The 17,206-nt window shown below is 47.9% G+C and overlaps 1 protein-coding gene across 11 annotated transcripts in view; it reads left to right on the top strand.

Annotated features, from left to right (window-relative positions):
- The window catches only part of fnbp1a (formin binding protein 1a), a 68,738-nt gene that overhangs the window by 19,880 nt on the left and 31,652 nt on the right, over positions 1-17,206 (top strand). For all 11 annotated transcript variants that reach the window (XM_018759160.2, XM_018759159.2, XM_018759157.2 and 8 more), the window contains exons 3-6: positions 3,276-3,332; positions 4,226-4,373; positions 12,967-13,029; positions 15,043-15,147. In XM_018759160.2, the coding sequence (XP_018614676.2) occupies positions 3,276-3,332; positions 4,226-4,373; positions 12,967-13,029; positions 15,043-15,147 (373 nt within the window). The remainder of the gene's footprint in view (positions 1-3,275; positions 3,333-4,225; positions 4,374-12,966; positions 13,030-15,042; positions 15,148-17,206) is intronic.

The following is a 17,206-nucleotide window of genomic DNA, read 5'->3' as shown; positions in this document are numbered from 1 at the left end:
ATCTTACCAGCCCGGAGACCCACCGTGCGGCCGAGTCCGATGTCCTGCCGCTCCGCAGGCAGGCGGCCTGGATATGCGAAGCGCTAGGCAGTTCGAAAACAAAGCCGCAGACAAAACGCGGAACGAGGCCCAGATTCCTGGGTTGCGTTCTGACCTATTTATGAGAGCTTTAAATCCGACGTGGGCTGGCGTTATGAGCCGAGAGCTGAAACTTCAGCGTATTTCTCTCTGTGTTCAGAGACAGCGCTCGAGAGCTGAGTCGGCTCAGGTGCGCTTTCGGCGAGCGAACCCGTCCTGATGCCACAGGAAGTGAGGCTGGCGGTAGGAGGATGTATTGCCATGGCAACGAGACTCCGGAGTTCTAGACAGCGCTGACCCACATTTTACCCTTCCACCCTCGGTGTCAGGGCCCTCCCCACTGCGGGGAGCAGACCGTGCAGACCGTGCTGGTTCCTGGCAGACCGGCCCCCTGTGGCGGAGAAGGGTGCGGGGGGTGGTGTTCACCCTCTAGTCTGTCTGTCACTCCCCCAGCAATGAACAGCAGACTCCGTAATCACTCAGCCCCGATTATGGCGGCAATCCTCTTGCGGCGAGTCTCCAGCGATCCTGAAACCACACGGAGCTCCAGAAGTTTGTTTCCTTCTCCGTGACAAAGGTTGTTTGCGTCATTGTATTGCTTTATGCTAAAAAAACATGCAAATTTAGGTGTAAATGTATTTAGTTTTATCGCCTGCTGTGCTCCCTTGATGCCGGAAGAAGGAAAACTATAAATCTGTACTAAAAAGTGTTTAGAATATCGGAAATTGTTTTGCTGTACTTATACAATAAGGAATACTTGTTTTTTTGTAAAATCGTATGCATCTCCGATGTCTTTTACTTCTACGGTCTTTACTAAGCTGTAATAACCTGCAGTTTACTGCCGACACTGTGTTACTTGTGCACAGCTGTAACACTGTTTCATGTCCTTCTTGCCATTGCCTCACCATGTGTCATGGACAGTTGTTAATATACACACATTTTCTGAACCGCTTGTCCCATACGGGGTTGCAGGGAGCCAGAGCCTAACCCAGCAACACAGGGCAAAAGGCTTTGGGGGGGGGGGCACACAGGACGGGACGCCAGTCCGTCGCAAGGCACCGCAAGCGGGACTCGAACCCCGGACCCACCGGAGAGCAGGACCCGGTCCAACCCACGGTGCCACCGCACCCCCGTTGTTAATTTATTGCACAGTTAATATCGCTCATTAATTTTAAATAAAACGAGGGATGGTGGACTGTGAAGAAAAGAAACTCTCCCATTTCTTCCTGAGCGACACAAACATTTTTTTTCTGTGCCTACTATATTTTCACCGCTGTTAACTTTGACTGAGATGCGTTAGTGTTTTTGGAAAATCGAGATGCCTGATTTTCGCAGTAATCCCCGCTAACCTCGCGTTCTTATCGTAAGCTCCTCTGCTCTTTGGATTGCGTTTTCTTGCGGACCACCACAGACTGCCTCGTGGCGCAGTCGGCATTCAATACGGTCACTTAACCGAGCCGAACCCAGTAATCTTAGCTAATTCCAGTCATCGCTGGGCCTTATTGGTTAAATACTGGCTAAACCCAGCTGTGATATCCTCCCATAAGCAGACAGCAACAGCAGGAGAGCAATCTGCCCAGCAACCGCCGAGACTCCGGGGGCATAGCCAGCGTCGAGCCCTACATCGGGATATTTACCGTACTGGAAAACGAAAAGTCCGCCAGGGTCTCTTTTTTTTTTTTTTTGTGCCGTATGCTTTATTAATGTTGGTTACTGTGACTTTGATCTGTTTTCTTAATGAGTGAGATAATTAAAGCAAATGTATATGATGAGGGAGAATTACTTTTTATATATTCCTGCCTTTTTTTTTTTTTTTTTTTGGTCCATATTACAAACCTCCAAGCTTTATTTGGTTTTGCTTTTTTGTTGTTTTTCGGCACGAGAGTCTCCCTTTTCATTCATAGGTACAATGGATACAGCTAGCATAGAAAATAATGTTGCGACTATATATAGATATAGCCACTCCTATGTGAGTGCTGTGTCAGTTTAGCTCATAATTTGTACTGTAAATCCACGGTTGGTAGAGTTTGCCTTTGCTTTTTCTCGCTATGGCTAATCGGAGGTGTTCGGTCAAGTCTACGGTTCGAGAGCCCGGGGTGAGCGACACACTTCATAGGCTGATTTGTTGATGTCTGTTGCCAGGTGAGCTTTAATTGGCCAGCATGAAGTTACGCACTGTCAGATGAGCCTGTGACTGGTCGAAACGCAAGGGGAAAAAAACACGTTTACAGTATAGCGAGGGGGGTGACAACAGCATCATGTCTCCAGGGTAACCGCACTGCAGGTGTCCTCTGCTACATCATTTTATGTCTTATAATTGAATTTTTTTGCACAGCACACTGGTTCACACCTGCCTGTTGAGTTCTATGGACTTGCCTGAATCCTTTAGCGAGAGGGATTTCTTAAAATAAAATGAAGCAGGTATCCCTGCGGTGCTCATCCTGCGATGCGGATTTAGCGAACGCAGCACCTCGCTGCTACGTGAAGTGGACACCTTGCCCGAATGAACCGAGATCCAATTAGAAGGACCAGCATGGCTGCATGGGGCTGCAACGGGCAGTCTCTCCGTGGATCTTACGCTGCGATGCCGTAGAGAACAGCGCGGAGACACTTTTTTGCTCCCGCCTTCGCTTCGTCAGTAATGCGATGATTTCTAATTAAAGGGATTTAATCTGCACAAATAGATAATAACGTTTTGCCAGTTGCCGCTCACTTCATTTACGAAGACGGATCTCCGGGGAGTGACAAATGAATGGGGTTTTTTTTTCCTGTACCGTCGCAGGCAGCCCTTCCGTTGGTGTCCTTCAAACGGCACTGCTCGTTCAGGAGTGACGTGGTCCTGATAAAGGAAATCGGATGTCACGGTTTCGTACCTCTTCTTCGCTCTGGTCGTGGGGTAAAAATGCAGGGTTTCCATGGCGTGTTTTTCCCTTTCCTACCCATCACTCTGGTGCACACAGCTGATTACAGGCCACTAGTCCAGTCCTCGCACGCTGTGGTCAATCTGGCAAAAGCGGCGGTGATTTGGTGTACTCAGCCCTTCGTGGCTGTGCAACCCAGGACAACTGGCAAACAAATAAACATGTGATTTCCTTCTCCCAATTTTACGCCCTTTTCCTCTTTACAGAACTGCCGTTTAGTTTCGATTACTGACTGGGTCTTCTTTTTTTTTTTCCTTTTTTTTCTTTTTTGCACAGGAACCTCTCAAAGAAATATCAGCCCAAGAAAAACTCCAAGGAGGATGAAGAGTACAAGTGAGTTCCTGCCAAAAAAAAAAGTATTATTTTCTAAAACTGTTGGCAAATGGGGTTGAATATGGTCACATAATTAAGGGAAAAGGCCTGATCCTCTTTGTGCAAAGCTCCGGTGGCCGAGTGGCCATTCGGCAGATTTGTGGTTTCCAGCGAAAACAACGAAAAGGGGATAAAGTAAATAAAAGAATGCAGTTTGGCAGCCTTAAATACAGAGGAACCTGTGCTGTATTACAGTGCACGTGGTGGCACATTGGTACAATTCGCTAACGAGAAATACAGCGTTTCGTAGTTTACCGTTTCGATATTCTTCTGAAATCTGCCGTTTCTTTCAAGCATTTTTTTTTAAACCTGCTTGAAGGACAATGTTACTGCAGATCTATTCTTCTCGTGGCCTGGACCGCTGATCCCAGCATGTTTCCCAGCTGCCCTTGCAGGACTAGGAGCTCAGAAAGGTGCTGGAATGGGTTCAGTTAAGACCGCAGGTTCAAACGGGTGGTTCATCGCCAGGCTGGAATGAATAGCTTGTAGTGTTGGGTCTCTGGGATTGTGAGTCGAACAGTTTAGTGTTATTCAATCCTCTTTTTCTCGTGCTCTTGGTGATTGCTTTGTGTCTTCTGTCCAAACGTGACCGTGAAGCCCAGCAGGTACTCTTGATAACTCATGACTCCATTCACTTCGGTAAATCTGTAACTCTGAATGTGTATGTGTGTGTAACTAATTGGAATTGTTTGGACAGTGGTGGTTTGTTCCGGATCTGGCCGGATCTCAAGCCATCCTCTGCTCGCTGCTTCTCCAGATGAGAAAGTAGTAACTGAAAGTTGATTATTAACAAATGGTGGGGCGGGAGGACATTTATCGAGTAATTTCTTTGGTAATGCGACTGCTCCTGACAGGTACACGTCATGCCGGGCCTTCCTGTCAACCCTGAACGAGTTGAATGACTATGCTGGTCAGCATGAAGTCATCGCGGAAAACTTGACTTCGCAAATCATCTGCGAGCTCACACGTTTTGTCCAGGAGCTCAAAGCCGAGCGGAAGTCGGTAAGTCGCTGCTTCTGTAGAATTTTTCTTGAGGCTTTTCCTTGCTCCGGCCATGTCTCACATTTTCCGACTTGGGGAATGAGAAACGTGCGAGTAATTTTGTGTATTTCGAAAAAAGTTGGCTTTGTAAATTTGCTTTCCGATACTGTAACGGTTAACAGCTAATTTGTTTTGTCTGCTTCGCAATTTATCTGACACTTTGAAGCCCGGTTGTGGCACAAGCTGCTCGGCCTCCGCAGTGAAATGTATCGGAAATGTACCGTTGTACATATTCAACGGACGGGAATATTAAATAATACGTTTTTAATTGTTACAAATGATGTGGTTTTCCAAGGTGACTTAATACGATCAGTTTTTATATTCGGGTGTTTTATTTACCCATTTTTACAACTGCGTATTCCTGCTGTATTTCTGCATCAGTTAATTTTGATCAAGGGTACTGCTGTCACGCCCCCCACGGCGGCGCAACGGGGAACACTTGCCACGACTCGTTAAACACAGGTATAAGAAGGGAATGCGGAGCACGGCACGGCGCGGAACCTTGTTCGGCCTTATTGATCGCTCGCGCTCCTAGTCTTGCTCCTCGATCCTCGCTCCTCGTCCTGCTCCTCGTCTCCAGCTCGCCGATTTGCCTGATCACTCGCCTGTTTCTTGGATTACGGTTCTTGGATTTGCCCCTTTTGGATTCCGTTTGTACATCGGTGACCGTTTGCCTGCCCCCGACTATGTCTACTGAACCGCCCCTTGACCAAGCTTCCTGGGTCCCCGCACTTGGGTCCGACGCAACCGCGCCGGGGGAATAGCATGACGACTGCGGCAGGAGTGGAATTCAGATCAGGGACCTTTTAGATTGCAAGGTGACGGCCTAACCGCTATACTACCATCTGCCCCATCGCGGAATAAATGTAGTAAACGTATGTGAATTGTCGTCAGAACTGGGCTGTGTCCTACTGCCGATATGGGGTTTAAAATGCTCCTGCTGAAAGCGCTGGAGCTACTGTTTCCATATAATCCCCAGATGAAATTGGGTTTTCTATCCAGGTCAGTCGAACAGACCAATAGGAGGATACCCCCACTTCCCCTGGAATGCGGGCAATAGGAGTAAAAAGCCTCTATCTTGAGCTGGTGGCTGGAAGTAATAGGCAGACGCAGCTAGACCGTACCGTCACCTCGTGGGGCACTTCTCCATGGCAAAAAGCATCCAGTAGCACGTGGTGAAGCAGTGTGAAAACTGTTATAAACCGTCTCCGTTCCTTATTGTTCTCTGTGTTTCGTTACTATTGCCGTTGTGATTTTTTTACCGTTCAAGTCTCAGTTTAGGTTTCCTTTAACAGTTATTAAGCTGAAGTTGTAGCATTTTCATTATTCGTGTTTATTCATTATCTTGATATTGGCCAGATGGTTTGCGTTACGGTTGCTGGAGGATTTTGCCAACTGTAATGTCTATATTCAGTTTTAGACACGTTCTTACCAAATAAATTATATCTTAACCTTGAGTGCAGCTTGATATTGAAGAAAGTTGTGGCCACTTGAAACCTTGTTCGGTGCAAATTTTAGGGATATTGGGAAAGACTGGGATATTGTTAAGTAAATGGTTTCCTGCAAAGAAGTGTACGTTGTTAAGCTAATTAAAATGGTTTACCCTTTTATGCAGATGGGAAATTTTTACTGTATGAATCTGCGACTATCAAAATACCTAGTTGAAGGTTAGTACGGCAGGAGGTGTGATTCGAACCTGGAAAGTGGCAGCTCTAATCACTGCGCTACCTGCTGCACTGATTTATTTTTTTTTTTCTTAATTAATTTAAAAGTTTTGAAAATGAAAAAGACAGAAGGTGAGCCGCAGCAAGTTTCGTGCGAGACGTGAAGCGGGACCGCGTTGCGGAACACGTCTCTGCGGGATTGCGGGAGAAGCTCTCTTTGAGGGCGTCTCTTTGGACGGCACTGCAGGGGCGCTCAGGTGCTCTTCTTCTCAGGCACAGCTGAAGGAACCCTTTCAACGTTCGCCTCTCTGACACCTCACCTCATTACTTCTCAGTTATTTCTCAAAACTAGAGCACATCGCTTCGTCGGCGCCGTCCAGCATTCTGTTGAAACAGTCCCGCTGTGCTGCCATTAGCAGCTGTGTAAGACTCACCGAGCGCACAGAAGGCCCGGGCTGTTTCCGCAGGCTAAACCGCGGCGTTACTGTGGGGATTCCTACCTCCGGCCCAGCTCGACTCTCTCCTCGTGTTTATTGTGCCGTGAAACATATGGGAAATATAGTACAGCCTGCCCCTGATTTTTGCCCTGATGCTGCTCACTGCACTTTGCGTGTCGGCTTAACGCTGCTCTTCACCGCAGTGTTTGTGCATATATAGGACACGCAGTGCTCAGGGGTGATGTCATTAGATAACAGCTGGGGAGGCACGAGGTTGTCCTAGAGGAGCTCGGGGGGTGAAGGGGGCTCTGTGTTTGTCTGGAGAGGGACACACAGCGCGTACACTGTTCTCCCCTCTTTAGGTGCCTGCTGGCCCGCATCCCTGTACTTGCCGTGTTGACTTGGCCCTGTTCCCAGGAGCCCTGTCTCTGTGGTCCCTGAGCATCACGCTGTTGGTGTTTCGGAAGGCAGAGATGCGGGCAGGTGCTTGCCGTGTGAACTGTTGCTGGCCAGGCTGCGGCCGCAACCGAGGACAACATAGGCACCTCTTGAGCAAACGTGAGAAAGGCCATATTCGTGCGGTGCGAAGCCGGAGATGGGGCGGTCTCGCCTTCTGGTGGCGTCCGGTTTTTCGGCTTGGCCTTTGGCTCCCCTTAGGACGTTCCGCTTCTGCTTCTCACTCAGGCTTAATGGAATTGTTCCTTGCAAGAACACCCTCGGGAAGGTGCGGTGGCGTAGTGGGTTGGACCGGGTCCTACTTTCTGGTGGGTCTGGGGTTCAAGTCCCATGTGGGGTGCCTTGCAGTGGGTGGGTGTCCTGTCCTGGGTGCCTCCCTTCCCCCTTAAGCCCTGAGTTGCTAGGTTAGGCTCCAGCTCCCCATGACCCTGTATGGGACGAGCAGTTCGGACTGTGTGTGTGTGTGTGTGTGTGTGTGTGTGTGTGTGTGTGTGTGTGTGTGTGTGTGTGTGTGTGTGTGTGTGTGTGTGTGTATAAGAATGCCCTCCTAAATCAATAGCTGTATAATTGAATGCCTCTCCCTGGGCTCGTGAATGAACTGAAATGCAGTGGCTTTTAGGAGCCTGGGCTAGCGGGGAATTGTTGCAGTTATTCATACTTTCAACTTTGAATTTTATTGTGGATGACAACAGTTGGCCGTTTACACCATAACTGATTGTTTAACAGAAGCTGCTGAGCTACACAACAGTTAAAACATGTAGGACACCGAAGTTCCAAGCCACGTGGACATGTGATTTAGACCCAGAATAAAGGCCAGGCTGCCACTACAACTGTTTGATGGCTACCTTATTGTAGCATTTGTTCTTCATAATGGGATCACGCTCTGCCAGGGTGTGCATCTTGAAAAGGCCACTGCATGTCAAGCACAGACACAGACTGCTGTTGTTTAATAATTCAGGGATGGCCGTGGGAGGGGTGGAATGTGGGGGCGGGGGGTAAAGGGGGGGGTAGAGCACAGAGAAGTTAGCATCCAGGCTTCTCTTAAAGGCCCTTTTATGAAAGCTGGGCTTGAATAAATGATGTTGCTGTATTTTGTACAGTTCTTTATTCGGAGGTGTGACATGTGACCCCCCCCCCCCCCCCCCCATTCACTCCTTCTCTCTTGATGCGCATGCACACACACACTCATGCGTGAGTGACATGGGTATAGAGGCCTTTTGTGCGTCTTTCTGCTTCGGCACAGGCCACAGGCCGCCCCTTCGGCCACCGGCTCCCGACGACGCTGTAGAATCGTCGTCAATTTTGCGCATATTGATCATTAATAGCACATGTTTAAAAAAATGTGCTCCGTACTAGGGTATGTGATATTCAATTATTTTTCATTAGAATCATTCCATATTTACATTATTCAGTGTTTTGTTTGTCAGGCTAACACTGATGGCTGTGCATGCAGAAAAAATGATGATGAAGGGTATTAATTTTCCTATGGAAGCTCTGGAAAGCTCTCTCCGTGTATGGTTTATTTATGATTTGTAAATAACGCTTAGCCTACATGTGTCGATGAGGCCTCCGGCGTTATCCTCATTAACTCTGCCGGAATGTTTGGCTGCGGGGCCGTGTGAGAAAAGCTCCTGAGGCTATCTCCCAAATTCGCCCTTTTGATCAGCTCCTAATATGGGCTGCGCACAAGAGCGGGGTATGTGATCCGGCCAAGATAAAGGGCCCAGTACTGTCCGTGCCTCTGAACACTTGGCAGTAAGGATGTGTTCGCTCCCTGCGAAATCAGTTAAGCTCAGCGTGCTTGACCTGTGCAAAGAAAAATATATTTTCCAGCAGTTAGATGACGGGGAGGCGACGACCTCGGTGATTTGACTGCATTGTCTTAACCCGTGTGAAACTCTTTTTTCTAGCCTCGTACCTCCAGTTCGTGGCACGCTGGACCCAGATGACAATGACAGAATGCATTTCGCCTTTTTCCCGGCGTGAGCAGTGGTGCTACAGATCGCTCGACAGTACTGAAGAGTAATGTTTTAGCAAGCTGCACTTTTGTTCGTATTCGAGCGCTACGTGGTTCAACTCTTGTTTTAGATCCATCCATGCGGGAGGGTGTTAAAGTGCAAAGTACTGCGGCGACAGTAAGAAACTCAGCATTCAGAGTTCAGTGTCAGCTCAGTGTAGGTGGGTCTGCAATATGATTAAGTTGAACACACACACACACAAATTCTCTGAACCGCTTGTCCCATACGGGGTCGCGGGGAACCGGAGCCTACCCGGCAACACAGGGCGTAAGGCCGGAGGGGGAGGGGGCACACCCAGGACGGGACGCCAGTCCATCGCAAGGCACCCCAAGTGGGACTTGAACCCCAGACCCACTGGAGAGCAGGACCCGGTCCAACCCACTGCGCCACCGCACCCCCCTCCCCCCCATTAAGTTGAACAGCTTTACTTTTTAATTCGACTTCCCATTAATGCCTAACTCTTATATGTAAATGTTGAGCTTAGGCAGGCTGTGACTAGATGTCAGAGGCTCTCTTTGGGAAGTGCTGGAGCACTCGAGTCCCCTCCGCGCATGCGTGCCTGAAGCGGAACTGGAAGCGGAGCGTGCAGAGCGAGGTCGCCGTAAATGTGTCTCCGCGGGGGCTTGCGTTCGCTTCGCGCGCTTAAATCACGTGATTCGACTAAGGAGCCTCTTTGTTGCACTAATTCGGCTACGGACGCAGAGGCCCGGCTTACGCGAAAATGCACAGCGCAGCACCCTTACACCCTGGAGAAATCTGCTTACGCTCACAGGGCTTTACCTGTGCCTGTGTGGAAAGCGCAGGCTTCCTCGAGGCGCCCCTCCTCCCTGAGGGCACGCTGGCCGCCACCACCGCCTCCTCATGCCCGTGGCTCTCCGCAAGTGCTGCAGGATTGCCGAGGAGCCCCGGGACTCCGGTCCGCTGTTCCGCTGATAGAGCCCCACCCTGAACGACGGCGCTCGGTGTCGGGTGATCCTAAGGGAGCGTCGCTGCATCGAATTGTTCTAGATAATTAAATCCGATGTATGGGATTGGGGCCAAGTGGATGTCGGCCGTTCAGAATCCAGACTCCGAGTACCTCATGGCTCGTATCTGGTGCAGCGTCGGTATTCTCACCACAGCCCCGTTGATGCCGCGCAGTGTAGCGTAGACCCTTTCGATGTCTCTGAGAAAGTAATAATAACAATAATACTAATAGTAATTAATTTGGCTAACACCTTTCTTCGCAATAAGCACCTTGTTAGTTTCTAAACTAAGCCATATGCTTTTAACCATTTATGCAGACGGTTCATTTTTTACTGCAGTAGCTCAGAGCAACTACCTCGCTCAAGGGTTCTACGACAGAAGCAAGGCGTCAAACCCAGGTGCCGGGCGTTCGAGGCCACAGCTCTCGCCGCCGCACTACCCGCTGCCTCCATAAATGCATTGTTGCAGCGCTGGATCATGTTTTTGTGCTATAATAACTATTTCTCTTTTTCGGGGTGTTTTCCATCACGTGCGCACGGCATGCATTTAACCTTGGTCATTGCTGTGTGGTCAGTGTCACTTCCTGTCATTCTCTGAGCGACATGTTTTCCCAGGTACCTCCTTTTGAACAGTACTGATTTACGCTCTGCTTTCCACGTGTGCTTCTCTCCTTCTCCTGTACGCTTGCCGCTCTCCGAGATCCCTCGGCCGATGGCACTTCGGAGCGCGGTGGATTAACCTGATATGAATTCAGTCAAATATTTATTTGGCCCTTATCATGCGCAGTAGGCAATTATATTCTTATTGACCTGTGGGTGTTTGGTGATTAAATTAACAGCATGCAGTGAAACATGCTTCTGAGCCAAGGAAGTCCCCCCACCCCCCCCCCCCGGCCTTCTCATCTAGAGGATTTCGAGGGACGGTTCGATCCCTCGATCTTTGACGGATAATCGCGCTTGCGATTTCGATCGCCTCTAAATGCGATTGTCCTCCGCATGCCGCTTCGTATTTTACACGTGATGAACGATTTCTAAAAAGGCGGTTTCATGCGAACGCTTTTATGAGCCACTTTAATCATCGCAGCCTTAGCGACATGACTAATGGAGTCGTCCCTCCCAGTGCTGCCGTGTGGGTTTGACCGTCACGACCGGCAGTTAAAATCCAGACCTTGACTGTTTGCCGGCAGTGGTCTCTGGGAGAGTTGGCCCTTTGACCCGGCATCAGTGTTTGTACAGGGCACCACAGGCAGTTCCTAAGACACAAATGGAGGCCATTGAAAGTTGCGTCACGTCTTCTGTTTTTATTGCCGCATTTCCTCCCGAACTGTACTCTTTGTTTGCCTGCAGTGCTTGTCTAAACAGCCTGATTTTTTTATTTTTTTTTATTATTATTTAAAAATGTGCTCCAGCAATATAGCGGTACTGTTCATTGGGCTTCGAGGGAACTACTATGTTGTACTAAATGCCGTCCCATAAGTCCTGCAGTGCTTTGCCCTTTGGTGCAGTGCTCGTGTTTACCCAGTCGCCAGTGGGATCTGAGCAGCACTCCTTCCTACACAGATCATGACCTAGTGGGCCTAACCCTAACCCTAACCCTGAATACCACATGCATCCTCCGCTCTGGACTAAAGCTCATATTCCTTATTACTTTTCCATTTGCATTTCAACAGACACTTTTCTCCAAAGCGATGCATGTCTCAGCGGAAAAATACAAAGAGTGCATTACATCAACGGAAGGAGAGATTTGGATGCGGACACGCGATTCTAGAGTACAGTTAATTTGTTACATTCCACCATACGAACCAGGACGCATCACACGAGTAGCTCTATAAAGGTTTACCCATTGTTCAAGAATTTCTGATAAAAAAAATTATTAAACATAAACATCTACCGTGCACTTACAAGATCGTTCTTATGTAGAATTTACCTGATTTAGGAAGGGCACGGCAGTGTGGTGGGTTCGGCCTGTGCCCGCTGTGTGGCAGGTCTGGGGTTTGAGCCCTGCTTGGGGTGACCTGTGGCGGACTGGCGTCCCATCCAGGGCGTCTCCCCCCACCTTTGGCCTTGCACCCTGTGTTGCCGAGTAGGCTCTGGCTCGGCGCGACCCCACTTGCGACAAGTGGTTGTAGACAGTGCAGTGCAACTTACCTGATTTCTTTGTCCAAGGTGACTTACACTTCTAGATACACTGCATGCAAGTATCGCTGTGCCTGTTCTGACAACAGAGCAGTGTAGCACACACTCGCTGTGGAAGGAAACCCAGAAGAAACGCGGGAAGAACACGCGAACCCTGCGCGGAATGAGTCGCAATCAGATGTGCAGCCCAAACACCTCAGAGTCTTCCATAGTAACAGTTGCAAAATCTCTGCCTTCCCTCTCCTTCTGCACATTTACATTTAGCTGATACTTTTCTCCAAAGCGCCTTGCAATGTTGAGGTATTTACAATTATTTACCCATTTATACAGCTGGGTAATTTTACTGGAGCAATTTAGGGTAAGTACCTTGCACAAGGGCACTACAGCCGGAGGTGGGGATCAGCCCTGCAACCTTCGGATCCAAAGGCAGTAGCTGTAAGCACTACGCTACCAGCTGTCCCCTGTTCATCGCCGCCTTCCCGTCGCCTGCTGGTGTCCCCCAGTGTCGTCTTCGCTCTCTGCCCCAGTTACGCACTTCTAGCAGGGCAGCCGAGTGCAAACCAGCAGCCCACGGGCCTCTTTACCTCTCCCATCTGATCCTGTTGACAGCTTTCATGAGACCACAACATATTTGCTATCACACTCAAGTGAGCGCTAGTAGTGGAAAGTGGTATCTGGTTAACCAAATGTGTTATTTGGTGAATGGCGTGTGTGCTGCCATTGAGTTCGCTGCTGCACTCCTGTGAACCTGCTTCCTCCCCCTCTCTCTCCGGACCTTTAAATATTCCGCAATCAAGGTTCGTTTTAATCACTTTAATAAGGGTTATGGCGGTTCAGGTTCATTTTTAACGGCTTTTCATTTTCTCCCCCCCCCTCAGCATTTCCACGACGGACGCAAGGCACAGCAGCACATCGAGAACTGCTGGAAGCAGCTGGAATCGGTGAGCGCTCCCGTCGGGAGAGAGCTGAGCCTCTGGTGCGGAGGGACGTTATTTATGAAGGACTATGGCTTTGGTGGCTGTCACATAACCACAGCCTGATTTGAAACCTGCATGGAAGAAGGATGATTTTATACATAGGTGCAATTCTATTTATCTAACACTTTTCTCCAAAGCAACTTACACTTATCTGTCCCTTTATACATCTGGGTAATTTTACTGGAACATTTCAGGGTAAGGACCTTGCTCAAGGATACAACAGCTGGAGGGGGGAATCAAACCTATGACCTTGGGGTCCAAAGGCAGCAAATCTAACCACTACACGACCCGCTGTCCCTTTTAAGGGCAACATTTCTTTGAGAAAACCATAATTTCTCTGGTGCTGCTGTTATAGACAGAGGACGTTTTTGCTTTTTGCTGCCCCAGCCATTGTCTCTAAAGAAAGAAGGGAGATTTATGGCAGCGTGGTGTCTTTGGCCGGGAGTCCGCGGGACCCTTCACGGTCCGCAATTGCAGCTTGCGTCGGCACGCTGCCTTAAGCGTACCTTTGTCATGGCTGGGTGACGTAGCCTTGAAATGACCCCCTGTGACCCTGCTGATGGCAAACGTGATCTCCTGGCAGGGTTCCTACATGTGCTAAACTGAACTGATTGACGACAACAGACAGACAAACAGTGGCCGAGTGAAAAGTTTCAGTAAGGATTTCTGAAGGCTTTTTAAAATGTAATTTCACTTCTCTACCACACATACTGGGGCAGTGAAGCTGGTTTATCATAAGGGGACCTGTTTTTGGAGGAAATTTTATTCTTCAATATTGATTCTTTTTGTTTTTGCTTGTAAAACACAAACATTAAGATCAAACTATATTGTCCAAAAGAAGCCTCATAGATATTGTCTTTTTTGAAGTATCTCAGTTAAATCATACATACATACATCGTCTGAACCGCTTGTCCTATATGGAGTCGCAGCCTAACCCAGCAACACAGAGTGTGGGGTTGGAGGGGGAAGGGACACAGCCAGGACAGGACGCCAGGACGGGACGCCAGTCCGCCACAAGGCACCCCAAGCGGGACTCAAACCCCAGACCCCCCGGAGAGCAGGACGAGGTCCAACCCACTGCACCCCCCTTCAATTAAATTAGCAAAGATGATTACTGTTATGAACAGCTGATTTCTTAGCAAAGTGTTTAAAGTTTTGGGGGTGCGGTGGTGCAGTGGGTTGGCCCAGGTCCTGCTCTCCGGTGGGTCTGGGGTTCGAGTCCCACTTGGGGTGCCTTGCGATGGACTGGCGTCCCGTCCTGGGTGTGTCCCCTCCAGCCTTACGCCCTGAGTTGCCGGGTTAGGCTCCGGTTCCCCGCGACCCTGTATGGGACAAGCGGTTCTGAAAATGTGTGTGTGTTTAAAGTTTTTTTTTTTTTTTTAACTTGTTATTGAATTTTCTAAACATATTTTACTGCTTTATTTACAGTGTAACAGAGCTAAGTGACAAAGCAATTTGAGCCTCGTGGTTAGACTGCTGCCTCTAGTACCCAAGCAAGGTACTTACCTTAAATTGTTCCAGTAAATTTACCTAGCTGAATAACTGTAAGTACCTTAACGTTGTATGTTGCTTTGGACAAAATCCTCAGCTAAATTAATAAGTGTGATGCATTCTGGGTTTCTTTGGAAGTCGAGTACTAACATAAAGGGAGAGCACTCTTTGAGTGGCTTGATGCACTGTTTCCCTACCTGGCCCCCATATTGATGCACAGCAGTACAGCGATGGTTTTAGAATTGTGTCTGTGGATCAGGACACCAGGATTAGAATTCTCCTGCGGAGGACATAACCAGGATTCCGTAACCCAGCTTGCTTCTAGCGTATTTCTACTGAACTAGAATCTAATGTAATGTTATTTCCTCAAAACATCAGATCAGGGAAAGGTCTGATCAGTGTCAGAATGAAAAGCAAAAGAGAAAAACCAAACTCTTCGTAACTGGGAGGAGAAACGCATTTAACTTTTCACGCTTGTTCCCCTAGAGTAAACGGAGGTTCGAGAGGGACTGCAAGGAGGCCGATAGGGCGCAGCAGTATTTTGAGAAGATGGACGCGGACATCAACGTGACGAAAGCCGACGTGGAGAAGGTAAGGTGACGACTCTGAGGCAGCACCACAGTTCCTTCCTGTCTTGCGAGCGGAGGAAGCCAGTTACACGTGGTTTTCACATCCCGGTTTCTCTTCTTGAACTTCAGTGCTGTGAATCAGCCGTGTCAGATACCAGAAGCCCCACAAATTTCTGGGTGGAATTCCTACGGGTAACCGAGTATTTTGTTAGGTTCAGAGAAGAATAACGTTCTTCAGATGTAGCGAGAGTCCAGTGGCGGTTTTATTCTGCGGGAGGACAAGCAAGACTCATATCCGTTTTGTTGGAGGCTGAGGCCTTTATGTGATTCTGGCAGGAAGAAAGGAGGAAAACGGGAACTTTTTTCGGCTCGGCCTTTGTGTTGGAGGACATCAAGTAAACAAAGAACATGGCGCAAAGCAGCAGAGCTAAAGCAGCACCTGCTCTCGTCTGAGTTTTGCAGGGACGAATGCCGTATTGGAGAAAGCAAGGAGATGGGAGGGAGAGGTTAGGGTGCCCTGTGAAAGGATCAAAATAGAAGCAGTTTGGCTGCAGAAGGGCAGAGATCTGAAAATTGGAAGCCCCCCAACTGCAATGGTAAAGCAGTCTTGAGGTATAAACTTTTGTCCCTCTAGTATTTTGGACTTTTGGAATGCAGTGCTATTATTGACAACATTTTTTTTTTTTCCATTATCACCCATAAGGAGCAGCGGTGTTTCCATATTTTAAGGCATCTTAGTGCCAAGGTCATGAATCATCTTTACTCTTAATTCAGTCTTCAAATGAGTGATTAATAATAAAAGAGTATCGGTATTCATGCTTTACTCTCACGACATCTTAATTACAACTAAAGTCCGAAGGCTGTAGACCCCAAAATTAGTGTCCTTGTCACCCTCCCAGTAAGTTTAGCACAAAACTGATTTTTTTTTTTATTTTTACTATTTATTCATTTGCCATACACTCATCGTTTGTCATATACCTGGGATTTCGGTAAACGTGTGCTTGTTGCCATAGTCAGTTAGGTGATAGTCATTTATTTTCCCTGACAGTCACCTTGTTTAGTGTCTCCCCATCAATAACAATCCATCCTGGACTTTGTTACTTTGCTGTGGCTTGCTGTGCTGGCTCATCTTTAGCTGAAAGGACAATGGTGTCTCGGTGTCATTTTATTGCATATATGATGCGATTACATCTAGATCAGATTTTATTCTGGACGTCGTGGATAGAAACTCCCGTCCCACACCTTTCTTTATACGTAACCCGAGTACAGGAAGGGAGTCTGTCGTATTGATTTAAACACGGCGATCGATGTCAGTTTTTGTGAGATCGATGCAAAGAGACGTACAAAGTGATGTATCTTTTGGCACAATCTCTGCAGGCTGATAGGAGATCATATTAAAATTAAATTTCTGAGGCTGCTTAGCTTTGCATCATACATTAATTAGGCCTTGGCTGCCTTTTATGTCCATCAACATTTTCAGGTATATATAAACAAATGGGGGGCGTCAGGGGCACCAGATGGAAAAGTGGTTAGAACCATTGCAATCAAAAGAATATGTTCCGATCCCTTTTCTATATGAAAGTACAATGAATGGGAACTTCAAAATCGCTGTAAGCCACTAACATTTTCTGATCTATATTCAGAACGTAAGGTATGCATAGTGCATTAATTAATAGCCACAAGTGGAAAGTTTTGTAAATATGCTTAGTGACATTACCCAAAAAAGAGGTGGGATCCTGTTGCTCTTTTGGTTGAACAAACAAGCCTACAGTGAAGCAAACACCAACAAACAGTCATCAGCTCTAATCACTCCTTCTCATATATATTTATCTCGGAAGAATAAAATTCCACAACAGAGTGATTTTTCATTTTATTGGCACACTGACAGCAACACTGATATGGTAACGTAAACCAGTAAGACGTTGTAATGCTATGCATTCCGTGGAAGTGTGTTTGTGTGAGACGAGCAAGGAGTGTGTGTTCATTGTTGAGTTGTACAGGGTAGGAGAGCCAGCTGGCCTGTTCTCACGGCGACAGCCATTCAACACACCCATTTGCTGTTTTAATTTTTTTTTTTTTTT

The sequence above is a fragment of the Scleropages formosus genome, chromosome 17 (assembly GCF_900964775.1).
Source record: "Scleropages formosus chromosome 17, fSclFor1.1, whole genome shotgun sequence".
Taxonomy (NCBI): domain Eukaryota; kingdom Metazoa; phylum Chordata; class Actinopteri; order Osteoglossiformes; family Osteoglossidae; genus Scleropages; species Scleropages formosus.
This window is presented reverse-complemented; position numbering and strand designations above follow the sequence as displayed.